Here is a 27635-nt window from a genome sequence, read left to right on the forward strand (position 1 = left end):
ACAATAAAAGGCTGCCGAGGAGCTGCCAGAAGTGCAGAGAGACAGAGGAGAGGCCAGGCCAGCACTAGCCAACTCTCACTGAAGCCAGCTTTCTCTTCCTCCACCACCATGCAGGTCCCTGCCACGCTTCTGGGCACGCTGTTCACAGTTGCCATCTGGAGCATCCACGTGCTGGCTCAGCCAGGTGAGACCCCCCAGCTCCCTTCCCTTCCCAACATATCACCCCATTTTTGAATTGTCGTGGATTGTGATAGCATAGTCTCACATGGTCAGATACTTTTCTTTATATTTTTTATTTTATTTATTTTTTTATTTATTTATTTTACCAAGGTAAGAAGCATAGAGAAGAACAACGAGCCAACCCAATAACACGGTTGCTTCTGGAAAGCAACTAAAATTTTAATTGTTAGATCTAAATTTGGAATCACACCTTCATACAGTTCCTGTTCCAGCTACTTTCCTCAGTATTTGGGAACCTGGGTGATCCAAGAGAGGCTTAGGTTGGTGCCTTTTTCCAGAGAGAGGAGAAAGGGGAAGAGACCCAGGATCCAGCCCAGCTTCCAGAGAGAGCAGCTCAGCAGAGGTGGTTGGGATCAGAGATGCTCATGATTAGATATAGATTTTTTTTCAGCCTACAGTAATGTACTCAGGTAACCTTCTCAGGTCATAGTAATTTGACTTCTAACTTCCCCAAATGACAGTCCCCAGAGTCATATAGTTCTAATGGCATCCCTCTACTCGAGACTGTGAACCTACTTTAAGCTGCAAATAACTGAGTCTGTGTGTCAAAGATCACGTCCCAGCTCTGATGTATTGGCATTTACATCCCATCCTGCCTTCTCCTCATGGTCCTTTTCTTCTCTAAGGTCAGAAGCATCTTTCCTGTCCTAATGTGCTCCCTGCTTCTCTTTTATTCTCCAGATGCAGTTAATGCCCCACTCACTTGCTGCTACTCATTCACCAGCAAGATGATCCCAATGAGTAGGCTGGAGAGCTACAAGAGAATCACCAGCAGCAGATGTCCCAAAGAAGCTGTCGTGTGAGTTATATACCCCAACCCTCCCTGGTCCAAGAGCAAGGAACGGTCCTCATATACTTATAGTCAGTCACACACTCAGATCCAGTACCAAGTGTTTCCCAATGGGGAAACCAAGGCCAAGAAGGCAGCAGTTCTCAACAGCATTGTCTCTATCGCTGCTGTTCAGGCCCTTCCTATTCCATGAGCTTATCTTAGAAAACCTACATAGCCCCTCCATGTATAGCAGATTGAATTTCATCTAACAGTGTCTTTTCTCTTTCCACAGTTTTGTCACCAAGCTCAAGAGAGAGGTCTGTGCTGACCCCAAGAAGGAATGGGTCCAGACATACATTAAAAACCTGGACCAGAACCAAATGAGATCAGAAACTACAACTTTATTTAAAACTGCATATACCCTAAGGTCTTCAGCACCTTTGAATGTGAAGTTGACCCGTAAATCTGAAGCTAATGTATCCACTACTTTTTCCACAACCACCTCAAGCACTGCTGTAGGAGTGACCAGTGTGACAGTGAACTAGTGTGACTTGGACTGTGATGCCTTAATTAATATTAAACTTATTTAACTTATTGATATTATGGTATTACCTTTCATGAATACTAAAATTTCTTAAATGCAAGATGTGGATCCATTTTTCCCTCTCTGTGAATCCTGATTCAACACTTTCAATGTATGAGAGATGAATTTTGTAAAGATGAATGGGTAAACTTTGTGTTTGAGTTCCAAGGTATTGTTTAAAATATTATTATGGATATTCCTAATTATTAAAAGAAATATATTATTTTTGTACACCAATCTGACTTTGGGTGTTTTCTTGAGGGAAATTGCAATGCTGAGAGTATATAAACTTGGAGGTCAGCACAGGGCGGGAACACAAAAGCATTAAGAAAAACTGGTAGGTGGGGGAAATTATCCAAAGATAGAAATGAAGATGGTGTATACATTAAAGGGGGGAGAGAGAGGGAAACCATCAGATGGAGCTGCATGTATATCAAGAGATGGGGATTTTTCAAGAGGAAGCTGAATACAGGGTTTGGAATAAGAAGGTGAGAACATGGTATTCCCTCTGACCTGTAGTTTAAAGGATAAGCTCTTTGGTCCAATAAGAGGGAGGGATGTGTTTCGTTCAGAGGCTCAGAGGTGAGCTTCAGAAAAATACATCCTGATGACTTCAGACAAACAGAAAGAAGTGGAGACAAGTGATTGACTGTAGCTCATCATGAGATGAGGGCTGGATATCGGGTACAAGAGAACAATGTTCTGGACCATGGGAAATAGTTTAGGATACAGACCTTTCCAGAGATTGTTAATGAGGCAACTAACTTATCTGAAACCTTAGTGCGTTTCTATCCATCAACACCCTGACTCCACACAGAGGAACCTAGGTTGTCCGCTCAAATGAATAGATGTTCTCTCTCTGAATGTCCATCTGAGGTCTGTGGCATGGGGCTCATCCTAGGGGCATTTGGACCACAGGAACACACAGATAGCCTCTCCACCAAGGAAGAGTGGGCATCTTTCTCTAGGATATAAACTCCCATGGTGCTCACCCTCTCCATCTAGTGGGGAGAAAAGATTGTCAAGCTAGACCTCTGCATCCTCTTTGGCAGCATGAGGTGCTGGGGAGACCTCTGGCTTGCAGGCAGGACAGGAGCTGACACTGACTGGGTCCCTTAGGAGCAAGTGGCATCTATCAATTCAGTGGGGGAGGGGAGGTGTTGCAGAGATCAACAGGGCTCAACGTTTTCCTTCCTGATTTAGAAGCATGTCTCCTGGAAAGTTTCCATTGCTGCTGCTCAGAGTTAGAGCATTCCTGAGCCAGACCAGACCCGTTGGCTGAAGCTGGGGGGGTTCCTTCAGAGCTCCAAGAGCCCCGTTACATCAGACAGCAAACAGTGTGTATGTAGCTGTGTGAGGAATTCGCTGATTCTACATTCCAGGTCCAGTGATCCTCGGTGCTGGTTACAGGTCAGAAAAGAAATCTTAAAATCATAGTGGATGCAAAGAGGAAAAGAGGAAATAAATTAGAAATGAGGTGGTCTCTGCTTTGCAGCTTATAAAACAGGGGGCCTCTGGTGCCAGACTGACCTGAGAGGAGGAGAGAGAAAAGAAGTGGGGCACGAATACTTCACCCTGCAGACAGTATGTCCCCACTCATGTGCAAGTCCTATCTGCTCACTCTTGGGAATATTGACTAGGTTTCTTTTTCTCAAAGTAAGCATGAGTTCCTCCATCCTTGCACAATGGAGCCACAATGGAGCTGAGCAAAAGCCCTGGCAGTGCTTAGGTGCCTGAGGAGGCCAAGTTGGATACACTCATTTTCCCGTTGCTGCCAACCTCTTCCAGAATGTCTCATCCTTTCCCATAATTCGCAGGCTTCCAGCCTCTGTTTATTGCTCAATTCAAAAGCCATTTCTATGATTTATTGCAACGGCGCCCTGCCCCAGGTACCACACTTCTTCCTATTAGTCCCCGATTGCCACTAACAAACCACCATAAACCTAATGACTTAAAACAGACAAATACATTAGCATACAGTTGGATTGTTAAAGCTACAAGTCTACACTGAGGCAATCTAGCTACAGTCCCTTAAAGAACTTGCTCCCACAATCCTTCTCCCCATCCCCCCTTCCCTTCTCTAAGTGAGTGTGGGGGGATCTGTCCCCCTAGTTATCTCCCTGGGTATCCCCCCACCCTGACACATCAAGTTTCTAGTGCAGGTTCCAGGTTTTAGGTTAGTGCAGTGGTCCTTGAGAGACAGTCTGTCCTTCAGACTGCATACCTAGGGAGCAGGCAAGGTTTATACTCAGTAGCTGGGCGCAGTCTGGATTGCTGAGAAGACAGCCAAATAACAGTGTGGATGTCATCTGTATAGGTAAAGGCCTTCCTTTGTTCCACAGGTGCTTTCTAAGTGGCCTGCACAATATGGTTTATCTTGATTGTCTATGTGGTGTGAGTGATTGATGCTTAGGACATTAGCAAAGCATACTCCTGGTTTTGCCAATGTAAGTGCAGATACCTACCCTAACATGGTGGCAGCATCCAGCTAGCCAGGGATCCAGACAGAAGAGAAGTAGAAGCAAAACAAGCGAATGGCATATGCAAGCTCCACTCCAGTGGACCTTGATGTCACCCTCTCCAGCCCTTCAATAGAATCTCACGCCAGGGACTCTCCAAGGAGCTTGCAGGCCTGCAGACTCAGACTGAAGTTGGGTCATTGGCCCCTGTTTTCCTGAGGTGTCCAGCTTCATGGACTGAAAAGCTACTAGACTGTTGACTTTCCAAATGTTCACTGGGGAATTACACAGTGAATAGTTATGCAACTCAGTATAATCAACTATCTTTTATAATTACACACACACACACGTATATATGTTCATGTATATATACATAGATATACATGTGTGGGTATATAACTAATATATAATAAACACATGGAGAGAACCCTAGCTAATACATTGTGCTAATATGCTGAGTTCCTTATAAAAATGAGAATACACAGGCAAGCCAGGTGATTCAGTAGGTAAAGGCATTTGTCACCAGGACTTACAACCTCAGTTCAACCCTGAGACCAATATGGTAGAAAGAGAGAATTGATTCCTACAATTGATCTCTGACCTCCAACCATAAGCCTTGGCATATGTGTGTATACACGCACAAGTAAATAAGCAAATAAATAGAGTTTTAAAAGTGTTTTATTTTTTTTAACTGTGTGTCTGTCTGTCTTCATGTGAGTTTGTACACTTGAGTGTGAATACCTGAGATGCCTACAGGCATTAGATCTCCCCTGTATCTGGAGTCACAAGCAGGTGTCAGTCACCTGGCCTAAGTGCTGAGAACCAAACTTTGATCCTCTGTGATCTTAACCACTGAACCATCTCTTCAGCCACCAAATGTAAATTAAAAAAAAAAAACTTAAATGTAAAACTTTCCAAAAGCTTCTGATGTGGAGTGTTGAAATGCGGGAAGCTCTCCTTCCCACTGGTAGGTTTTCAGGGTTTCCCAGAAGACCCTGGTGGCACACAGTACCTGGGACACAATGCTTCTTGGTCCTCCTAGGCAGGTTACTGGACTGGATGCTCAGCCTCTGAAAAAAGTTTTCATGGTATCTATTGTTCTGATCTGAACTTGGTCAGCTTCCAATTATGATGAATAGGAATAAGAATTCAGGAAAGAAATTCAGGGTCTTACAGACTCTGATGGCACAGCTGCTGTTCCAAATCAAGCACTGACATGGACTTTTAGAGGTGTTTTGTTTTTTTTTAAATTATGACCAATGCATAAAAATCATTCGTTTATGAAATCATCATCATCATCATCATCATCATCATCATCATCATCATCATCATATCTCTGTCTCTCTCTGTCTCTCTCTCTCTTTCTCCCCCCCTCTGTATGTGTGTGTGTGTGTGTGTGTGTATGTATCATGAGACAATTACCATCTTTAAATGAAAAAAACCTCCTAATCCTTTCTTCTGGCCTTTCAAATATAAATTATAAATCAATAGCATATAATGCAACCACCAGGACTCCTTTCTCCACTCCATCTGTAACTTGGTATCTATTAGTTGACTTTATTTGGTCTGCCCATCCTCCTGCCCCACCCAGTCATTAGTGACTACACTCAGATTTCATGAGGTCAACCTTCACGGCTCTCACATGAGGAAGATCACATGGGACTGGTTTTCCTGTGTCTGGCTTATTTCATGTAACCCGATGACACCCGGTTTCAGCCATGTTGTCAAGAGTGACAGGGTTCCATCCATTGATGGCTGATATTCCACTCTATACTATTACCACATCATCTGCATCTACTTATCAACTAAGACTAGACTGTTTCCATTTCCTAGCTGTTGTGGACCGTGGTATGATAATCATGGAGTACAGATGTCTCTTGGCATACAGATTCTTACTCTGTTGGCTACATGCCCAGTACCAGGGTTGAAAGATTGCCAATTCTAGTTTTTAATATTTTGAGGAACTACAATACTGTTCCTGAAAATGACTGCACTAATTTACATTTCCATTAACAGTTTCAAGGAGCCCCTTTACCAGTATTATTTAATTTTTGACTTTTTTTTTTACCAATAGCCCTTCTGACTGGAGGGAGGTTTCACTGTGGTTTTGACTTGCCTTACCCTGATGTATTCATTTCTTTTCATGTTGTTATGAAAACAAATACTCTTATTCTAAGTGAAAGAGTTTCTTCTTAGTTTCATCATGGCAGGGAAATCATGAGAGCAAGAACTTGAAGCATCTTCTCATGCCCCATCCAAAGCAGGAAAGCAGAGAGTGATAAAGGCAGACTGCTGATCAGCTCCCTTTCTCTACTCATAGAGTTCAAGATACCAGCCAGGGAATGGTGCCACCCACAGTGGCCAAGTCTTTCCATTTCAATTAATCTAACTTAGTCAAGATAATTCCCACAGGCACACACGCAGGCCCTCCTTCCAGGTAGTTATGGATTCTGTTAAGTTGGCAATCAACGCTAATCATTATACCTCATGTTCTGTAAAGTTGAGGATTCTTTTATTTATCTATGCCTTCACTTAGGAAGTGGCCTTTTAGATATATTGTTTATACGTTTGTGGTGATAAAATATGATTGTCTGATTCTTGCTTTTGTAGTCTATGCTTTGGGCTCTTTGTGCCTATCCCCACATCACAAAGGATCTCCTATATGTTTCCTTCTAGTCACTTCACGACTTCAGGTCTTACATTTTATATCTTTAACCCATTTGAGTTGATTTTTGTGTACTGTGAAAGCTGGGATCTACCTTTATACTTCTAAAGGTAGATCTCTGGCTTTCTCAGCACCATTTGTTGAAGGCTATCTTTTCTGGAGTGCATGCCCTCCAAAATTCTACTGAAAACCATTTGACTATGAAAGCATGGGGATGGATTTTTTAAAAAGGTTTCAAACAATAAATCTTCTGTAGAGGCTTCCAGGTGGATAAAGTGGTTTAAAGAAAGGAATTGATTAGAAATTGGAGGTCTCATTTAAGCCTAGAAGTTTTGGCTTAAAAGAGTTGTGGATCAGTTATGGAGGAAGCAAGGAAAACAACCAGAAAAGCACACAGTGAGATGTAGTGTGCCTGTACCAGTAGCCCAGTACAGTAACAGTCAGTTTTGTTTTTTTTAATCTTGTTGCCAAGATAATCACAAGTCCAAGGTCTGTACCAGCTGTGATAACTACTAAAAACAGGTGTGTCCACCCAGCTCCAATGCCATAATAGCCAACAGGTGGAAATGGGCATAAGAAGCCCATAGATGATAGATCTTGAAGCCATGGTCAAGGATGCTCAACTTGAGAACAGAGCAAAGCTCCTGTCCAGCGAGCATCTTTCCTGGTGCCTATTTAGAAGCACAAAGCCACTGAGCACCACCTCTCATTGCTGGGTTTCATGGGCACATCTGCATGGAGGCCAGAGGTCCAGATATTGTTCTTCAGGCACTGTCCAGATTTTCTCTGAAACAAGATCTCTCACTGAACTCAGAACTCACTCAGTGGGTCAGGCTGACTGACTGGCGAGGAGCCCCAGAGATCTTCCTATCCCTTCCCCAACACTGGAATTATAGGTTTGTATCCCTTTGCTCAACCTTTAGTTGGGTCCAGGGGATCAAACTGAGGTCCTTGTGCTTACATGACAAGTGTTCTACCAACCGAGCCCTCTCCACAGCCCCACTGCTTGGGTTTCTCCCAGGTTTGCTTTCCCAGTAAGTATGTATTGTGTCTTGTTCCCAGTCCCCAATGCACACAGAGAGTCGGGAACAGACCAATGAGTCATTTTTCAGGAACAATCACCAGTTTTTACTGAGAACTATAAAAGTCACTTTTTAAAGACTTCATTCTCTTTTAAATTTTTAAGTTGGTGGCAAAACCATAAACCACAGAATTCACCATCTTTTCCATCTTTAAGCATAGTTATGGAACTAATGTTGATATACCTAACATCGTTGAACAACAGACCTCTAGGCCTTTTTCACCTTGTAAAAGCTCAAATACAGTCTCACTAAACAAGTTCCCATTTTCATCTTTGTCAGCTAATTTTTTTATAGTGCTAAGATTGGAACCCAGAGCTATGTATGTGCTAGACAAAATCTCTAGTACTGATCTTATAAGCGCTAGTCTTTATTTTGATATTTTGATGTAAGTATTATAATGAGGCAAAGTACTAATACCTTATGATGGTTTTGATTTGAATTTTCCTTTTCATTCTTATTTATTTACATATAGGGACTTGACATTGAATTCAGCACCTCACACAAGATTCCAAAGACTGGCAACGTGGAATGTCTTTTTCAATGTTTCTTGTCTATCATCCTTTAGAAACATCTATTGATACTCTGGGCACTTTCAATTCAGTTGTTTGGTTTTGTTTTTGCTACTGAGTTGTGGGAGTTCTTTATATTATCTAGATGATAATTCCCAACCAGTTGTCAGTGATATAGTCTGTGACTGTGTCTTCTCAGTTCAAAGGTTGGATTGTCACAGTGTTGGCTGATTAGAGTCTAGGTTTGCATCTTTGTCACGAAGCCTGGGCAGGCGCTCATGCATAGTGTGTTCTACATCCCCAGACTCTGGAGTTTTTGACATGTCTCACCATGGAATGTAGATTAGCTCCAAGAGCACACTCTTCCTGCCATATAGCCTCTCACATGCTGAGACCTGACACTAAATATATGACACTACATTTAGTTTGACTTCTCTATGTTCTTTTACTTGGAAAAGATATTTCCATAGTTAATCAGATATTTGGAAAACCACAAGATTCCAAGATCTGAATTCTTCTGGACAATATTTCTGGGAACAGAAGTTGGGCCCCTGCCCTTGCCTAATACTCTCTCTGCTACCAAGTTACAGACCTGTTTCTATAAAGTGGTTTAAAAACACTTCTGCGAGTTACTTTATGCTTGCTTGCCTATGTGCCTGGAGATTTTAAGGCATCGTGAGAAATATATGGTATGCCCTTCACAGTGCAATGCAGAGAAAGAGGGAGAGGAAATAAGCCACATCTGGCCCAAACTATAGCTATTAAAGTTCTTTCAGACACTAGACTTGGAGAGAATGCTTTGGGATGACCCTCAACCTCAGCCATCTACCTACAACCACGTACTGGCCAGCTGACGCCATTTAACTTTCCCAAATAAAGAGTTGTTTTGATTTTAGTAATTAAAAATGATATTAGACACAAGGTTTGGAAATGTTTTATGTTTTTTGTTTGTTTGCTAACATCTTTTCCTCTGTGATTTGAAAAGTTATCAGGACTTTCCATCTTCAAGTGCATTTTTAAATTCAGTCAAAATTTTAGTGCCTGTTTCTAGACTCGGGGCTCCTTGGGATGTTGCTTGAAGGGGGAAATAGGAATCTCTTGACTCTGTCATCTCTGCTTCCTTCCTCATTCTACAAAAAAGCTTCTCTTTCCAATAGGAGCTGAGCTGGTAGGAACAGCCAGAGTTCACAGTACAGTGTTCTATCTGGACAGAGTCACCACCTCATTTTCCATTCCTGGTGTTAAATGGAAATAGGCCAGCCTCACATTACTCTCTCCCGTGATTCATTCCCAAAGAAGATCCCTCCCTATCGGCTGCCTATAAAAGAGGAGGCAGAGCTGCCAGAAGAGCAGAGAGGCAAGGCCAGCACAGAGTCTGCCAACTCTCACTGAAGCCAGCTCTCTCGCTCTCTTTCTCCACCATGCAGATCTCTGCCATGCTCCTGTGCCTGCTGCTCACAGCCGCTGCTTTCAGCATCGAAGTGTGGGCCCAACCAGGTGAGACTCACCCTGTCTCCTGTTTCTCTTCTCTGGGACATTTCATGGACCATTACAGAACGAGGTTTACCCATAGTCTCACCTTTAACTGGCTTTGCCAAAGTAGGGCAATTAAAAGAAGGACAAGAAGATATAGTCCAGTGATAATTCCAGAACTTGAACCTGATTCCCTTAGGACTCATTTGTGGAAACAAGATAGTTCTTGCCTTCTGTGGTGATGGGGTCCTGGGTTATCAAATAGAGGTCTGGGGTGGTTCTCAGGTAAAAGAGGCACAATGTCTAGTGGGTGCTTTATCCAGCCCAATTTCCAGAGACAGTGGTTATGTAGAGGTTGTGTCACAACTAAACACTATTTCTTTTATCCTAAAAGGGGACTCATAACCAGTGTCTCCTTCTTCTAAAGAACTGGGGCATTATACTAATGCCTTCTAGTGACACTCATTGTTGTCATCAGCTATTTTTGCCTCTATTGACTGGCCTATTCAAGTGAAAACGAATTGAGGGACATATTAAAGAGGAGAGACATTAAACTAGGGTGGGCATTCCTTTAAGCATCAACAAAAGACCCACAACCTACCACCAAGAATCTTTTCTTGTTCTTTCATTGTAGATGGGCCCAATGCATCCACATGCTGCTATGTCAAGAAACAAAAGATCCCCAAGAGGAATCTCAAGAGCTACAGAAGGATCACCAGTAGTCGGTGTCCCTGGGAAGCTGTTATGTAAGTACACAACACTTGCCTTCACCCCCTCAGCGCTAAGTCATCCCTGAGGCAGTAAATATGATTATATACTCAATGGGTAGAGACTGTATCTCTAACACAAACTCACATAACTTTCAATGGGAAAACTGAAGCCCACCACTCTCTTCTGAGCCACCAGTTCAGAACTTCCCTCTCCCTCTAAGAGCCAAGCGGCTTTTTCCTTGACCAATGAGAAGTGCATCTTCCCATCAGGCCTTTCCTTTGTCTCCTCCACTCCTGGGTTTTGTCATCAACTTGGGGATAAGGCCAGACAGGGACTCACAAAATAAGTTACATACTCTCTAACTGAGCCCTCTTCCTTCAGCTTCAAGACCAAGAAGGGCATGGAAGTCTGTGCTGAAGCCCATCAGAAGTGGGTCGAGGAGGCCATAGCATACCTAGACATGAAAACCCCAATTCCAAAGCCTTGAAGACATGTGCCTGAACAGAAACCAACCTAGGAGCCAAGAAGCAAAATTCCTCACCCCTGTCCTTTCTGAGAAGGGTTGCTGAAATGGGTTGATCACGGTCCTCAGGGATAGGAGCTGTCTGTAGGAATGTGAATTGGTCACACCTAAGGAATGGTCTTTAAGTTATTAATATTTTTATTTAATTAGCCATGTACTTTGGTGTGATTTGAATGTAAAGCTCTGGAGACCTCATGTCACTTTAACGTTGTGTTAGCTGCAGAATTCTGCCCCCCTTCCCCATTTCCTTTGTTCTTGTATTATGAAGGGACTTTGCAAGAATCAGTGCAAGGATTTTATTTAAAAACTTTTAGGATAAAATCATAATATTATGATATTGTGGAATTTTTAAATGTATAACTACTGAAGTTTCATATAAAATGTATTTTTACACAAAAGTCTATCTCTGATGCTGTCTTTTAAAGGAACGAGTTGGAGGGATGAACAGGGTGGCAAGAAGTAGGGTTTGGGTACAGAGGGAGGGGAGGGGGTCAGACATGGTAACCCTGAGTATTAGCTTAGATTGAGCTTAGTTGTGAAAGCCAGACAGGCTGAAGCTGGAAAAAGCCAGGTCTACAGTTTTGCCTCTGACATCTGACACCAATTTTAGCCACTTTACCGGGCACCTTTTGGGTTCCCAAAGACATGGGCTTTTCACACAATCTCTGCTTACACAAGATTCCTATCTGTCTGGTCTCCTCACAGACCCCCAAGTCCCTCCAGTCCAGAATATTAAAATACATCTCTGGCTTTGACAATGGAGATTCCAGGCCAACGTGACCTTGCACATTCTCTTCCACATCTGGCAGCCACATGAGTCTTCAAACAGTTCTATCTCTGTTAATCAGAAAGGGCAGGAAGGTAAAGGTTGTAGCCCTAGTACAAGATTCTAAGAGATCCCTGGATCTTCCAGCTGAGCCTCCACTAAAGCCTCAGGTAGAAACATGAGGTGTCAGAAGAGAGTGTTCACCTTAGTGGCAAACCAACAGTACACCAGTGACCATGCACTGATGCTCCAGCCAGATCTAACAGAGCTTTCTGCCTTTCATGCAGCTTCCAGAGTCAGGCCTTTGCTTGTCTGCACCAAGCAGATTTTCCAAAACAGCCACCAGGAGGCAGACTAGCATCACCCAAATTATCATCTTCCTGTCACATGCTTCATCTTAGAGCCATGAAAGTGGTGTCACACAGAAAGGAATACAGGTTATACAGGTCAATGTTAAGCAGAGAATCCGTGAATTTACAGTTCAGAGAGGAGGAACTCCCTGTGCCCAAGACCAAAGAAACTCTTCCTCTTCCGTTTCTTCTTATTTCTCTTTGCATTTTTTTCTTACTTACTGTTTGTCTCCTTAATTTTTTTCTTTCTAGTCTTTTTTTTTTTTTAACCAAGTGTCCATGTTGTCCTATAATTCAATATGCAAAGAATGATCTTGAATTTTTATCCTCCAGCCTCTACCTCCAGAGGGAGGGAACAGGTGTGTACCCCTATGCACAGTTTTTGAAGTACTGGGGACCAATTCAAAGACTTTGTGCATGCTAGGCAAGCACTCTAGCCACCTAGTGAGATGCACTGCCAGCCTAGTTCCTTATTTTAAAGAATTTAAACCTCGTTTGTCTTCATCTATGTTCAGGGCCCTTTGGCAAGAATAATTAAAGAGAAATCCAAAACCATGACCAGAAACAGAGGGTGATCCCCAGCTCAGCATCAGTGGTCCATGGGATTCAAAGACTAGATGGGTTATACCACTAATGTATGAGTTATAGCACTAGTTGTCTTAAGTAGTCACTAACCTGGCAGACAGGTTTCTTTAGGTGAGAGGGTATAGTAGAGCCATGGTCTCCACGGAGGCACCAGCATCATGTAGACACTAAAAATAAAAACAAAACAAACACATTTCACATCTGGGAGCATATCCATCAAAGATGCCCAAGTAGGGCCACCAAATATATTGGTTGGGAGTGGTGGGTGGCAAAGATGTCCCTTTTGCCCTATAAGGAGTTTACCCTACAGGTCTGGGGATTATTGCTAAGAAAAACGTTAAGGGTTCCTCATATTCTTTCTTTTTATATTACAGGACTTCTTCTGTCCTGTCTCTGGATTAAACATAAAGGGTGTCATTTGCTTGATTACACACAGACAACTGTGATGATCCTGTGCCCCATTAAAACCCAAAGGAGTGCATCATGATGATGCACAACTACAATCCAGCATTTAGGAAACTGATTCAGGGTTGCTATAAGTTCATGGCCATTTGGGCTACACAGTGAGTTGCATAGCATTGGGATACATAGCAAAACCCTGCCCCTCCCACAGTAAAATAAATTAAATATAAAACTGCAACAAGTAACATTCAGCAGACTTCTGACAGCAGATGGAATGAGCTGGTGCCTGAGGTTGGAAAGATGGAGGCCCATATTCCAAAGCAACAAAGCTGTCAGGTCCTGTCTACAGAAATCTTAGCTCCAAAGGGAAACTTTACAAAAATGTGCATTGATGGTGTGCTGGTTGCTTCTGTCTGCATCTGTCAAGTTATCACTTTAAGGAAAACAGTTTAGGAAAGAACTGGCTGTCCTTTAACATACGAATAAAATCCACAAATTCAAGATTTATGCTGCAAGAAATACAATCTGTGTGTTGGTACATCTCTTTCTGTCTCAGTCTCTGCCTCTCTATGTCTCTCTCTGTCTCTGTCTCTCTGTCTCTCTCTGTCTCTCTCTGTGTCTCTGTCTCTGTCTCTGTCTCTGTCTCTGTCTCTGTCTCTCTCTCTCTCTCTCTCTCTCTCTCTCTTGTGGAAAAGCCTCTTAGTTGAATAAAGTGACAGGGGAAAAACAAGATAGAAATGTAGCTTTGCTGTGCAAGCGAATGTCTCACTAAAAAGTGGGTGATGAGACACTAGCTGAATGCCAAAAGGAGTAACCCCCAAAATTATTGACAAAATCTATTAAATTATCAATAAAACAATTAGTGATCCCTGACCCACTAAAAGACACAGCCAATTCAAAATGAATATGGTCCCCAAGTCTTTAGAGAACCCCTAGGATTTATTTGTCTGAGGGCCTTGTGAATGAATTTTAACCAATAGGGTGAGAAACCAAATGCTATGAGCCATATTCAAGCCTAGTCCCTAAAAATACCCCATACTTCAAGTTTCCCCCCTATTGTGGTGATCTTAAAGGTAATAGGACTCAACATTAGACTCTGCCTAACCTCCCTGAGCCTCCGAAAATAGAGATTTCTAGACTACAGCTCTCACACCAATATCACCATTGCTTAGACCCTTACAAACACAACACAGAGACGAAAACTCCAGTAACAAAGATTCCAATAGGGAGAGTGGGGAATAGATGCTGCCATTGCCTGAGTGAAGATATATGGACTTAGAATTTCTTTTAAAAAAGAAAGGCCTGAAGTACTAGATTTGGGCTGGTTCTTTGGGGGCTTGAGTAGAGGTTTTCTTCAATACTCTACTCAGAAATGGCTAAGGAGAAGGAAAGAAAATGAAGGATCTCATGAGGGCAACCAGAAACAAAGATCAAGAAAATGGAAGAGCATTCCCAGGGGAGAGCCAAGCCCTGAAGGGCTATGGGATTGCTGCTGAGCCCTGTCAATGAGAGAGCTGGATACATCCATGCTTTCCTTCTCAAACCTGGCATGGCATACTGTGTACACATGACTTGTCTTTTGGGCATACAGGGCACTGGACAAGGTAGATCCAGGTTGATCCAAATCTTCTGAGAGAGAGGATCAACCATCACCAAGGCACATTCAAGACTATCCTATGTTGCCATAGGAAATGGGCCATCTCTCTTAGGGATGGGTTAATTGTAGTAATGGTTGATATTAACTATCAGCTTGACAGGGTCTAAATCCACCTAGGAGACAAACTTCTTCAGATGTCTGTGAGGAAACTTCTAGATTAGGTTAACTGAGGAGATAGGAAGGCTCACCCTAAATATGTGAAGTACCATTCCATGGGCTGGGGTTCTGGACTGATTAAAGGAAAATTGCAATTGCGCACCAGTATTCATCTCTCTCTGCTTACTGACCACAGATTCAGTGTGATCAATTGTCACACATCCCTTCGACCATGGCTTAGCCACCCAGGATGGTTTGGACCCTCAAACTATGATTAAAAATAGATCCTTCCTTTCTTTTGTTTTTATCAAGTACTTTGTCTCATCAATGAGAAAAAAATGCCTACTACAGCTATGTTCTGTCTATGAGATAGGAGGGAAGGACAGACTGATAAAGACTTACTCCTCAACAGACATTCATGTACCCCTCTTGTTGTGACCCCCAAGTTACTGATACTATAGAGACTTCAGTGCTGAACAGTGGGCCTCTGCGTTCCCCACCAGAGGCTTCCATTCTCCCCACCACCACCACCACAGCAAAGTGATACTGGGACAGCTGGTATGCCCCCTCCTGCAGCAGGCTGGGGCTCCCTCCCCCTCCATGCACTCACTGATAAGTGGATATTAGCCCAGAAACCTAGAATATCCAAGATACGATCTCCAAAACACAAGAAAATCAAGAATAAGGAAGACCAACACATGGATACTTCATTCCTCCCTAAAATAGGGAATAAAATACCCATGAAAGAANTGGCAGAGACAAAGTTTGGAGCTAAGAGGAAAGGATGGACCATCCAGAGACTGCCCCACCCGGGGGTTCATCTCATAATCAGCCACCAAACGCAGACACTATTGCATATCCCCTACTGTTAGAATGACACCACCTCTGCATTTCCAAAAACCAATACTCCTGCTGATAAGCAGCCAAACTCCAGGTGCCTCTCTTTGAAACCTTAGAAAAATAACAAGCTCAAGGGAGACCATGGGAAAAAAAGGTAAACAAAAGTCAGTTCACAGACACCGTTACAACTGGCCATAAAATTATTCCTTGAGCAGCCACCCATTAACCCCTCCCACTTCAGTACCATTCCACCCTCTACTCCCCCTTTTCTGTAAATAGTCACACTATTTCTAACTATACTGTATATAAACCCAATGTTTTCTGGACTCAGGGTCGCTTGCCAGCATTCACACAGTGAGTGCTAGGCAGGTGAACCAAGTTCGAACTTGAAACAATAAAAGATTCTTTTGGGCTGGAGAGATGGCTCAGCGATTAAGAGCACTGACTTCTTCCAGAAGTCCTGAGTTCAATTCCCAGCAACCACATGGTGGCTCATAACCATTTGTAATGGGATCCAATGCCCTCTTCTGGTGTGTCTGAAGACAGCTGCAGTGTACTCACATACATAAAATAAATAATCTTAAAAAAAAAAAAAAAAGATTCTTTTGAGCCGGGCGTGGTGGCACACACCTTTAATCCCAGTACTTGGGAGGCAGAGGCAGGTGGATTTCTGAGTTTGAGGCCAGTCTGGTCTACAAAGTGAGGTCCAGGACAGCCAGGGCTATACAGAGAAACCCTGTCTCGAAAAAAAAAAAAAATCTTTTGCCAGTTGCAGCAGACTTAGCAATTCTTGGGCTCCTCTGGGTTCCCCATGAACTTAGGGCACAACACTCTTACTTCCTTAGACTAGAGACGTAACAGAGTCACACGTGGAGTCAAGGTCAATGGCATGCAGGCTGAAGTGCTACAAACTGCATCCACGTCTGATTCTATAAACTCTGTCTCAGTAAATGTGGAGGCTATCCATACCAGGTGGCTGCTCTGGCTTTTATCCATCCGAAATCACTGAAGCACTCACTATTTTGCAGAAAGTAAGTTGATTGAGCATCATCTGGCTGCAGTGCAACCACAAGAAGGTGTGGTTGAGATTGGGCTGGCGTTGGTACTGAAGGACTGGCTAGTATTGCTGTGACCGGTGGGTCCAGGGATCTAGCCGCTGTGCACCTCAGTGTCTCACATTTGTGTAAGAGGAGAGTTGATAGCCTTTAAAGGGATATGTGAAATAATGGGACAATGGGAGCACTTCAAATAAAGACATTTGGGGCCAGGAAGGTGGCTAAGTGGTTAAGATCACTCATGCAATCATGAGGACAGGGTTTGGACCCCAACACCAGAATAACTAGTCAGTTATCAATGTCCGTACCCCCCAGCTTCGTGATGTGGGGGAGCGGAGACAGGAGAATTGGGGAATCACAGCAGAGAAAACATGGACTTCATGTTCAAGGAGAGACTCTGACTCAAAGAAATAGGTGAGAAGTGATAGACATCACTCGACACCATCTTTTGACCTTTGTATCCCCATAAGAGCATACAGTGCACACACACACACACACACACACACACACACACACACACACCAAAAACAAATAAAAAAGCAAACAACCCAAAACCCTGAGAAATCTGGGAACTCTTGGAAAAGGGCCCCCCTTCATAAATGATTTTACAGAAGAGGAAGATAATTTGATTTCTCTAAGTCCCTATTTTCCTCTTTTAAAGGTGATCTTAACTAGAAGACCTGCTACCTGGGTCATTTTAGACTTTACATGTTAGTGTTGTAACAGCTTTCTGTTCCCTAGAGACCCTTGAGAACAGCGGTCTTTCTTTGGTTCTGATTTGTACACGGTGAAACTAAGTTTTCTAGTTTGTTTCCTTATAAACACCATGTCAAAACAAAAACAAAAAAAAAACAGAAACAAAACAAAGACAAACAAACAAATAAAACCTTAATGAAAGGAATGTTTAAATAGGCTTATACTTCAGGGTCACAACTCATCATTGAGGGAACTCAGAGCAGAACCTCAAGCAGGACCTGAAGACGACACCATGAAGGAATTCTGGTTACTGATTCTATTGTTCATTTCTCTATCTTTCTTACACAGGTCAGGACCCCTTATACAGACAAAGAATCACTCATTGTGAGCGGAACTCTCCTATGCCGATCATCACTCAAGACAATTCCTTACAGACACGGCCCATCTTACAAAGACAATTTTTCAGTTGGGATTCCCTCCTTCCCTGGTGGCTCTAGCTTCTACCAAGTTGACAATAAAACTAACCAGTACACAAAGGCAAGTACAGTAGAGGCTTCACAATATAGGAAAGGAATCACGGGAGAGGCAGCAGGGCCATCTACCCCTAAATTGCATAACAGAACCTTGGAGTTTTCATCTCTGGTCCCAGCTCTCAATTCTCTCTCTTTTCTGTTTTCTTTCAAAGAAAGGAATAAAATATAATACACATCTATGTTTCTATGTTCTTTGTTTGTTTCAAGTTAAATCCATGGCCCTGTGTGTGCTAAACAAGCATTCTACTGCTGAGCTGCAACCCGGCCCCATGACTTGGACACAGTAGACATGGTCTGTAACTGAGAAAAATCAAAGCCAAGAACCCCGATTCCAGTGACCCTTCCCTGCTCTGATCTCAGCATTACTCAGAAAAACACAGAAGGATCCAAGATTGTGTTTTCCTACTGAGGGACCCACTGCCTGTGCTTCTCTGATGAAATCCCTCCCCCACGGTTCGCCAGAAACAGAATCATGTCACAGGTGAGTGGAATGTCTTTCCTGTTGACTGCTGGGAAGCAAAGGAAGGCCAGGGGAGCTCTGCTTCTTACTTGCACACTTGCCAGGAAAGGCTGGGAAGTTAGATGGGACAGCTGCTGAACTTGGAAGTCTCTGTATTTATTTTACTTATTCCCACTGAGGTTTCTGGATGGCTATCAAAATCCAGAGCTCAGTGAGAAAAGAAGATAAGTAAGCCACCCTATAATACCCACAACGGAACTCTAGAAATATTCCTGTTAAGTGCATAATCACTTAATGACGTCATCCAGGCACCTCTGACATCAGTAATGTTCTAAATAGCTTACATTACCGCAATTTCTGGAATTCCACATCCCACCCCACTCCCCCAGGGTGCAACGTGGGGATTTCTAAAAACCATCTATAGGGTATGCTGGTATATGTCTTTCTTGGATGTAGTGGGAAGTCTGGGAGGCAAGCAGAGAATACCATCTGCCCAGACACAGTCTCTTTCTAATGCCCCTGCCCACCCCCACCCCACCCCAGCTCAGTCCACAAAATTCACTCCACGTCCTAATACCAAATGCTGAACTGCCAGGCACTGAGAACCTATGGCGATCTCGCTACTCTTTCAAGTACTTTCTATATTAATGAGTTTAATCCTCATAGCAACAAGCTGAGGTGGGCTTGATTATGCTTCCCATCTTAGCCTAGTAGAGGAAGCATAGACGAGCTACCCATAGTATGAAGCTTATCAGGGACAGAATCATGATCCAATTCAGGCATCCTGGATCCACTGTCCTCATACTAGTCACCTAGAACTGATTAGCAAGGAACGAAAGATTGGGTGTTCGGTCTGCGACGTGGTCCCCTATTAGGTAGTTGCTGATTAATTGCAGATAGAGCTTATAGGCCAGCAAGAGCACTGCAGTCCAGTCCTTAGGACAGACATCACTAATTGACCACAGAACTGACTTTTTTTCTAACCCTAACCCATTTAAACACATCTTCCCATGTAACCTTTATGGGTCAATTTGGTGTGGGACTGTCCCAGAAAAGCCAGGAACCAACCATAAGGTGCCCCTGTGTTCACATTCAACACGGTAATTTACTGCAGCTGCTGTATTTAAGGCGTTTCCTCTCCTCACAGCTGCTCGTACGTGGGAGCCAGGGGCTTTGCACAGATGAGCATAGGGGTTCCTATGTTCCTTGTACTTGATGTTTTGAAGCCACCTTGTCATCTGTGCGTTCTGAGACGGAGGGTAAACTAGAAGGCTGTCTTTCTCTGTGCTCTTTGAATCCGTAGGGTATGAAGACATTGGGCACCTGCTCTGTTGCTCGAAGACCAGATCCAGGGCAGTGCATTTGATATGGAGGAGTTTGTTTTGATTTGATTTAGTAAAGGGCTTTAGCAGCTAAGCAAATCACTTTAAAATGCTGGAAAATCCAAAGTCAAAGGTGAAATTAAGGAGGTGGATATAACCCGAATCCACTGTATGTATATGCGAAATTCTCCAAGGAGAAAGGAAAATGCTTCCTAAAATGAACTTTCTTTTGATTTGGTGACCGTGGTGGTTTCAGTTAAGAATGGCGCCTATAAGCTCACATGTTTGAATACTTGGCCATGAGGAACACGACTTGAGAAGGCCTGGAAGAGGTGCTCTTGTTAGGATAGGTGTGGCCTTGTAGAAGAGGGTGTGCTAATGAGGGTGGGCTTTGAGGTTTCTAGAGCTCAAGGCAGGCTGTGTCTTGCTCTCTGTGATGCCTACAGACCCAGATGGAGAACTCCCGGCTGCCTCTCCATCATCATGTCAGCCTGTGTGCCAACGTGCTTCCCACCATGATGATAGTGGCCTACGTCTGAAACTGTAATCCAGCCCCAATTAAATGTTTTCTCTTTATGAGTTGCCATAGTCGTGGTGTCTCTTCACAGTAACAGAACTCTAAGACAATAACCCAAATAAACATTTTTCATAAGAATATAATATCACTAAATTAAAAACATACGGATCTGAAATGTTTTTTTTTCCCTAAAAGCCTTTTCTATGGTAATTCTCATTTACGAATGATATATGGTTCTTGAAAATCATAAAAGCTTATTCATTTTTATTTTTATTTTAAATATTCTTCTTTTATTTTCAAATGAGTGCCAAATTCTTGTTTCTTATCCTCAATTAGTCTAGTTTAATTGAGTCACTTGTCAACATTTTTGTTGCTAATAAGGAATGCTAAATCTGAAATAGAATAAGTGTCAAGATGTTTTCTGCAGCTAATAACCTTTATTTATATATTTTCAGAGGCCTTTGGACAGGAACAAAAACTTGCTACTGTATTTATCAAAAGAGGTTCTTGGAATGACTATACGTTCCTGCTGGTGACAGCACAGAAAGTGGCAAATCAAAGAGGTGGTCGTTATTGACCTCATGAACTTTGTATGCCTTTTTCTGTTCTTTTGCAAAGCACATAGAGGTATAGAGGCATCTTGCTGTCTTTGGATTTCTGGTGTTTCTATTTGTTTGAGCATTAGAGGTGCTTTCTCTGAGGGCACCAGGCATAGCACGTTGCTATCAGCTGGTATTTTGGTTTTAAATATTTTAAATATTTGCTCAGTCCTGATTGTTTCCTTCAGTTTAATCTACCATCTTCTTGAACAGTGAGGTATGAACATCAAATTCACTTAGGTGTTTGTACTGAAATAAAGATTTGAAGGGTCATGCTTTTGTTAGAGGGAGTTAAGGACAGTAAGAATTAGCTTTTTTAAAATTTTTTTTTCTTTCTGATAGTTCCTTGTTTGTGGTGGTTGCTGTCTAGTCAGGGATGTCAGAGCCCTTGAAGTGCTGCACCAGGGGTTGAGAAGGAGCAGAACAGCAAGAGGCTTCGTACAAAAGCACAAAATAGATGCGGCACAGAAGTACTACAAAGGCAGCAGTGAGTTCTGAGTGAGATCACTCCAGAGTCTCATGCTATCATATTCCCTGGGTTTCCTTCAAAAGGTCCAGCAAGTGGAGTTAGCCAATAGGGCAAGGGAGTGTTGTGTAGATTCCTGTTTTGATTGGCAGGCTTAGGTTTCCTAAGGCTTTACTTGCTGCATACTGTCCTTCCCTACAATGCACTGGAATTTCATCATATGCATATCCAATCATGCATGGGATGACAGAGAGAGTTTTCCCTAAACATTTATTCTGGGAACATAGCTTGCCCATCCAAGACAGATGCACTCCTTCTCCTAATTCCAGGATGCATACTGAGATGTCCTTGAATAATTTCCAACCAGTGAAAGTTGAGGGAAGGGGGTGCTAAGGACTTGCCGGAGATTATCAGGGCAGAGGAACCAGTTGCTTTCTTTGGACAAGGGTGTATAAGTAGCTTGGGACAGGTGGTGGTCCTGAATTGCTAACCACTTGGTGTGTATGTGTGTGTATGTGTGATATGTCTGTCTGTCTGTCTGTCTGTCTGTCTGTCTGTCTGTCTGCCTGTGTGAAGCTCAAGCCAAGTGTGATCCCAGTTTTCTAAGCTGTCCCTACACTTGCTGCTTCCCACAATGCTAAGTACCTGGACACTAAGATTGTATGACCATTGAATTACATAAAAAGGGCAAGCATGACTATCATGCCCTGTTTTCTTAGAAGGGATCTTCTGGGATTCCAAAATCCTTCAAAACACCAGGTGAACATGAACCAGCACTGGCTTCCACATGTCATCCCCTGGCTTCTTTGTTCCACTGCATGATGATCAGTCACATTTCATCATCGCACAATCTCTTCAGTTTTCACTCCCATCCCCTAACAGATGCCAAGTCCCTCCCACGGTTTTGTGTTTCTTCTATTTGCTCTCTTTCCAGGAGCTGACAGTGTTCCACTGCTCAAGACCCCTCCTTCATGACCTTGTGCAGGCAGTGTTCTCTGGAAGCTTCCACCCACTCTGCTCCCTATAAAGGTAGACGGGAGAGCCTACAGAGCCCAGAGGCTGAGATCCACGGAGTAACTTCCATCTGTCTCCCTCCACCATGCAGATCTCTACAGCACTTCTGTTCCTGCTGCTCACGGTCACTTCCTTCACCTCCCAGGTGCTGGCTCACCCAGGTAAGTCCCCTCCAACCTTTGAGGGAAGCCAGGCATTTCTCAGCCACATAGCGAGGCTCTTCAGAGACTTGCTGCTAACCCCACCATTCAAAGATGGGATAAGAAACCTCAACCAGTAAAACAGCCAGAACTGATACTGGTCCACATTCCTATTTCTCTTTCTGTCTCTTGTCTGTCTGACTGTCTGTGTGCCTGTCTCTCTCTGTGTCTCTGTCTCCCGCTCCCTCTTCCCCTTCCTTCTCCATCCTTTCTCATGACTACTGAGGTAGGTACTAAGTGCATCCACACTCCTCACATTTCTGAGTATGACACAGTGAGCATTTGGATAGTGATGAAATGGAAGGTCCCATTTGGGGGGAAGAGTTTCTGCAGGGCTCTAAGAGAGCAACAGTGGTGAAGCAGGAGGTCCTGAGACACGCTCTCAAACAGGTGCATCTTTACTGTGTTTGAGAACCTGCTGTAGGTGTTTGCAAACTAGCGCATGCTGCAGTGACAGCTAATCCAAATCAAATCAACAAGGGCCAACTACTTGCCCATGGCAAACAAAAATAACGCTTGGGATCGGCTTCTGGACTGTATACTCAGGTTCCCAGATTGCTTAGGAGAGCAAAGGAAAAAAGCGTCTGCTCTGCAAGGCAACACATGCAAACTCAGAAGTATCACATGCCATTTCATCTTCTCCCTTCCGGACCAAACTGGTTAAAACCTCCAGCCAACAAAAGATACAAGAGCATAACCTCACTTGTGCCCAGAGAGCAGACAGTGGAGAGTGTTTGATGACTGGCTCTGAGACTATCGGATTGCAGTGATGCTCTTCTTAATGACAGCAATGGGGTATCAGAGTGGCGGGGCCTTTTCTATCCCCTTTCTTCTGGCCTGGAGAAAACAGTCTTTGATGGTCATGTTTATGGTTTTGAATGAGTGAGATTATCAAGTACATAGCAAGCCAGTGTAAAAAAAAAAGATGGGGAGAGAGAGAGAGAGAGAGAGAGAGAGAGAGAGAGAGAGAGAGAGAGAGATCACAAAATATCAGCTCTAGTGTTCAAAATCTTCAGCCAAAATAGATTAGGGAAGACCTTTTAAAGAAGCCATCTGGGGTCTTCAGTGGATAGAGTCCCTCAGGTGAGGTTGGAGGTCATCACATCATCTGAAACTGGCTGGGAAGTTGAGCAAGGAATTCCCTTTGACTTTTCTTTCATGGATATGCTTCCCACGGCTGGATGGCTGAGTTATCTTTCCCAAGGCAAGTGCTTTTATAGCGTGGGATAAATGAAAATAACCTCTTTTGGCAATCATTCAGATTTTTAAACTATTTTTAGGGGTATTAGTGTTTTTACTCTTGGGTGTCTGGCTGTTCCCTCTGGCTTGTTGCAGAGTTGGGGGTGCGAGTCCATCCCCAAGTTAGAGCTCTTGAAGAACCCCCTGAGACAGACATGTTTTGGTGTGAAATCGAGTAGGGGAACCAGCTTGTAAGTGAGCCCAAACAACACAAAACAATTTAGTAATCTAATGTAAATTATGTCTACCCTTAAATTGTCTGTATGTCAATATATGGCACTGCTTAGAGTCCAGTCTCTGGAGATTCTGTGTCCTCTCCCATCAAGAAGATTGGTGACTTAGAGGGATTCCAATATCCAAGTCCTGGCTGAACTTAGAGGTCAAAGGCTAAAATACTGGCTCTAGTTCCCCAGCTCTTTGTCTTGGCTGATGTAGGGCCTCCAAGCTTGGTTGCTGAACACCCTGGAGGGCAGCCATGCCATTCCTACAATGTTAATTTTTGTGCAACACTTAGATAACACATAAACAAAGAAAATGTTAAGGAAATCCTGGTTTTGCTAAAGTATAGTTTTCATAAGTATGAACCAGCCTAAAAAATGTTAGCAAATCACAAACAACTACTTGATTAGACGTGCATATTTTGGCTTTTGAATCAGTTTTTGTAAATGTTACCATGAGCAGAGCATTATTGGTAGGAATTTTAATAACCTTCAGTCATCAAACATACATGAATCTTTAAATCCCATTCTCCAAACACCTTGCACAATCTACACAGACCTTTTTTTAACTTGGATCTAATCCATATTTGCTTTTAAATTTTTAAGTCATTTAATAAAAAGCGTAATCTCATATTTACATTCTTTAAACTCTCCCTCTCATCTAGTTACTTAAACAATCCATTTGTGTGAATAAGAGTTGAATGCAAACTATATACAAGCTACTGTGTCCAAATGAGCATTATCTGACCCTCACATATTATTAAACTATTGAGTTTTGGGGTATGGGCTTGATTGATTGTTTGTTTGTTTCTGTTGTTCTCAGACAAACTTTCTTAGCACTTGAATTCTACTTTTTCTCCTTCTGGTCCTACAGTCTTGAGAAAGTTCTTGCACGGTTTCAAGAAACTGCAGGGAAATCAATGACTTTGATCAGTGAATACTCTTTGTAAACAAGAAAAGGCTGAATAAAATGTTCACAGAGAGAAAAAAAAATCTTTGTAGTTTTGGGTACAGAAGATGGCTATTCCCTTGTTCTAGTGGTAGGCGGTTGGGAAGCCAGGTGTCTGTGAGTGTGTCCTTTCTCCATCCATTCCATCACTGGTCTGTCCTTGTGTTCTCTCTCTCTCTCTCTCTCTCTCTCTCTCTCTCTCTCTCTCTCTCTCTCTCTTCACTTTTGAGAGTTACTTCTTTAAAACGGAAATGGTAATTCATAGCCTGCTGCCAATGTCAATTATATACCGTATGGTCTGGGGAATTGTTTGTATAGCCACACTTAAATTTTGAATGAGTGAGTATATTTATTAAATATATAGCAAGCAAATATAATAGTAAAAGTAAAAGGATAACAGAGAGAGAAGGGGAGAGAGAGAGAGAGAGAGAGAGAGAGAGAGAGAGAGAGAGAGAGAGGAGAGAGAGAAAATATGCCATCAAGGACTCAAAACACCCAGTGGAAATTGAGTGGGTGATCCCTGTTGAAGTTGTCAATTGAAGTTCTCAGTCCAAGGAGTCCTGGACAGAGTAGGATACCCTCCCCAGAGAGCAAATTAATAAGAGAAAGGCAACATCATCACATCGAGGCCTTAAAACCAGCAGAAACTGGCTGAGGCAGCCCTTGAGACATTTCTCCATGGCTGAAGCTTCTCCGTGTACCATTAGTGAGTTTTCCCTCTAGCTGTTCTCTGGGGCACAGTACTGTCCCTCATGGCCTCTTCTCCTGTTCTCTCCTCTCTGGTGTGGAGTCAGATATCATCTCCTTACCAGACAAATCTTGGAAATTTGACATAAACATACTTAGGTTTGAAATGGGAGGGTAAACTTGCTTCTGGAGCCAGCTTCTCAGAGCTCAACAATAGGTTACCAGTATAATATAACCCCTTGTTGGAGATGATGGGTCCCCACTGTGCTGAGGAATATGGGGAGGGGCACACACAACGTCAAAGGTACAAGGCTTCATGATTTTACCTCTGCCTTTGATGCACCTCTGCCTTCTCCTGACTTCCTACAGCATCTTGATTGAAAATACCCACTGACCCCAGATGATTCTTTCTTCCTGTCCATTTCCTTCTCCCAACATTTAGGCTCCATCCCAACTTCCTGCTGCTTTAGCATGACCAGTAAGAAGATCCCCAACACACTACTGAAGAGCTACAAAAGAATCACCAACAGCAGATGCACCCTGAAAGCCGTCGTGTGAGTAGACACCACACCCCACACACACCCCTCAGGCCCCAAACTAATTTCCCAGGTACACACTCAAGAGCCGTACTCCAACGAAACATTCGATTTGAGAATTGTAACCCAGTCCGTGAGCTTTGACAGCACATGTTTATTACCAGATCTCTGCTTCGGAGCTGGTTCCTGGCCATATCAGTTCTTTTAGGTCAAGAGAAAAGATCTCTTTACTGGGTCACCATCAAGAGCAGGAGCCAAGCCTGGAGTGTCATCCCTCCTCTGACTGTCATTTTATACCACTGTGACATCTGCACCCCATAGCAAATTATCCTGGGGGTTGAGGAAAGGGGAGAATTTCCAGAGTATCCTTCTAATTGTTTTTTTTTTTCTCTTCTACAGCTTCAAGACCAGATTAGATAAAGAGATCTGCGCTGACCCCAAGAAGAAGTGGGTCCAGGATGCCACAAAGCACCTGGACCAAAAACTCCAAACTCCAAAACCATAAACAACCTCCTCTCTTGACACTAACCCAGAGCCTAAGAACTGCTTGATTCCTTCTCTTTCCTTAGATGTGCTCTGAGGGAATATCCGCACCAGTCCCCTGAGGACTTGGATTCATGTAGTTCCAGATGGGACTGGAAGTCATTATGTTTGCTGAAATAAGTCAGACTGAATATATTGTGTAATTTCTTGCATATGCAACATCTTAAAAGGGGGGAGCATGAAAGGAGATGTGGAATTATTGAGGAATAGAATGGGGTAACTGGGGATAATAGAGGGGTATAGACAATCAAAGCACCTTATACACATATATGAAAATGTCATAATGTGATCCATTGTTTTGCACAATTAATATACACTAATTAAAATGTTAATATTTAAATACATGTTACATTTAAGATATTGGAGTTTTAAAGCACATTTTAATGAACATCAGTCCTTTTTGTCATTGTGTTGTTTGCTTGCTTGTTTGAAACAGGGTCTCACTGTATCACCCTGACTGACCTGTAACTTACTGTGTAGACCAGGCTGACCTCAAACTCACAGAAATTTACCTGCCTCTGCCTTTAAAGTGCTACCATGCCAAGCCAGAATGGTTTTTATTAGAATATACCAATTATATATAATAAAATGTTTTATTGCAACATTTTCTTAACATTGTCATTTTTAAGATCTAAAGCTTTGAGGAGATTCCTGTCCATCTGTCAGTTCTGATTAAATCCTCTTGTGACCTTCTCCCCATTTACAGTATAAAGGTCACCATGTGGAAGTGTTTTGTATTTCCAGGAGGATATTGTTATTGTGAGTGTAAGGTATATGTTATTAGGCAGAAATGAATTCGCTTGAGCATTTTTAAAAATCCATGCATGTCTTACTGTCTTATTATCACTGCAGGGGAGTGTGTGTGTGTGTGTGTGTGTGTGTGTGTGT

General features: G+C 42.8%; 2 protein-coding genes across 4 annotated transcripts; both read left to right on the forward strand.

Moving 5' to 3' along the window:
* The first annotated feature begins 39 nt into the window (after nucleotides 1-39).
* Nucleotides 40-1830, forward strand: LOC110331924 (C-C motif chemokine 2). The gene is made up of 3 exons (XM_021212794.1): nucleotides 40-184; nucleotides 922-1039; nucleotides 1305-1830. Exons 1-3 carry the CDS (start codon nucleotides 109-111, stop codon nucleotides 1555-1557), a joined length of 447 nt encoding a protein of 148 aa, XP_021068453.1. The 5' UTR covers nucleotides 40-108; the 3' UTR covers nucleotides 1558-1830.
* A 7835-nt stretch (nucleotides 1831-9665) lies between these two features.
* On the forward strand, nucleotides 9666-27348 carry LOC110331925 (eotaxin). 3 transcript variants are annotated; one of them, XM_021212796.1, is made up of 3 exons: nucleotides 9666-9807; nucleotides 10418-10529; nucleotides 10876-11415. In XM_021212796.1, the coding sequence occupies exons 1-3, from the start codon at nucleotides 9732-9734 to the stop codon at nucleotides 10979-10981; spliced, it is 294 nt and encodes a 97-aa protein (XP_021068455.1). In that variant the 5' UTR covers nucleotides 9666-9731; the 3' UTR covers nucleotides 10982-11415. The 3 variants fall into 3 exon arrangements, with proteins under 3 accessions (XP_021068455.1, XP_021068456.1, XP_021068454.1); XM_021212797.2 differs by lacking the exon at nucleotides 10876-11415 and adding an exon at nucleotides 26604-27289 and having other exon boundaries at nucleotides 9732-9807; XM_021212795.1 differs by lacking the exons at nucleotides 9666-9807; nucleotides 10418-10529; nucleotides 10876-11415 and adding exons at nucleotides 22326-22536; nucleotides 26111-26222; nucleotides 26604-27348.
* Nucleotides 27349-27635: the final 287 nt, after the last annotated feature.

The sequence above is a fragment of the Mus pahari genome, chromosome 14 (assembly GCF_900095145.1).
Source record: "Mus pahari chromosome 14, PAHARI_EIJ_v1.1, whole genome shotgun sequence".
NCBI classification, from domain to species: Eukaryota; Metazoa; Chordata; class Mammalia; order Rodentia; family Muridae; genus Mus; species Mus pahari.

What these genes read in the sequence shown, in the direction of transcription:
- LOC110331924 (XM_021212794.1), top strand. Translation starts at nt 109, where the DNA reads ATGCAGGTCCCTGCCACGCTTCTGGGCACGCTGTTCACAGTTGCCATC. An exon ending in CCACGTGCTGGCTCAGCCAG is followed by an intron (nt 185 to 921) that starts GTGAGACCCCCC and finishes TTTATTCTCCAG; the next exon opens with ATGCAGTTAATGCCCCACTC. An exon ending in TGTCCCAAAGAAGCTGTCGT is followed by an intron (nt 1,040 to 1,304) that starts GTGAGTTATATA and finishes CTCTTTCCACAG; the next exon opens with TTTTGTCACCAAGCTCAAGA.
- LOC110331925 (XM_021212796.1), top strand. Translation starts at nt 9,732, where the DNA reads ATGCAGATCTCTGCCATGCTCCTGTGCCTGCTGCTCACAGCCGCTGCT. An exon ending in CGAAGTGTGGGCCCAACCAG is followed by an intron (nt 9,808 to 10,417) that starts GTGAGACTCACC and finishes CTTTCATTGTAG; the next exon opens with ATGGGCCCAATGCATCCACA. An exon ending in TGTCCCTGGGAAGCTGTTAT is followed by an intron (nt 10,530 to 10,875) that starts GTAAGTACACAA and finishes CTCTTCCTTCAG; the next exon opens with CTTCAAGACCAAGAAGGGCA.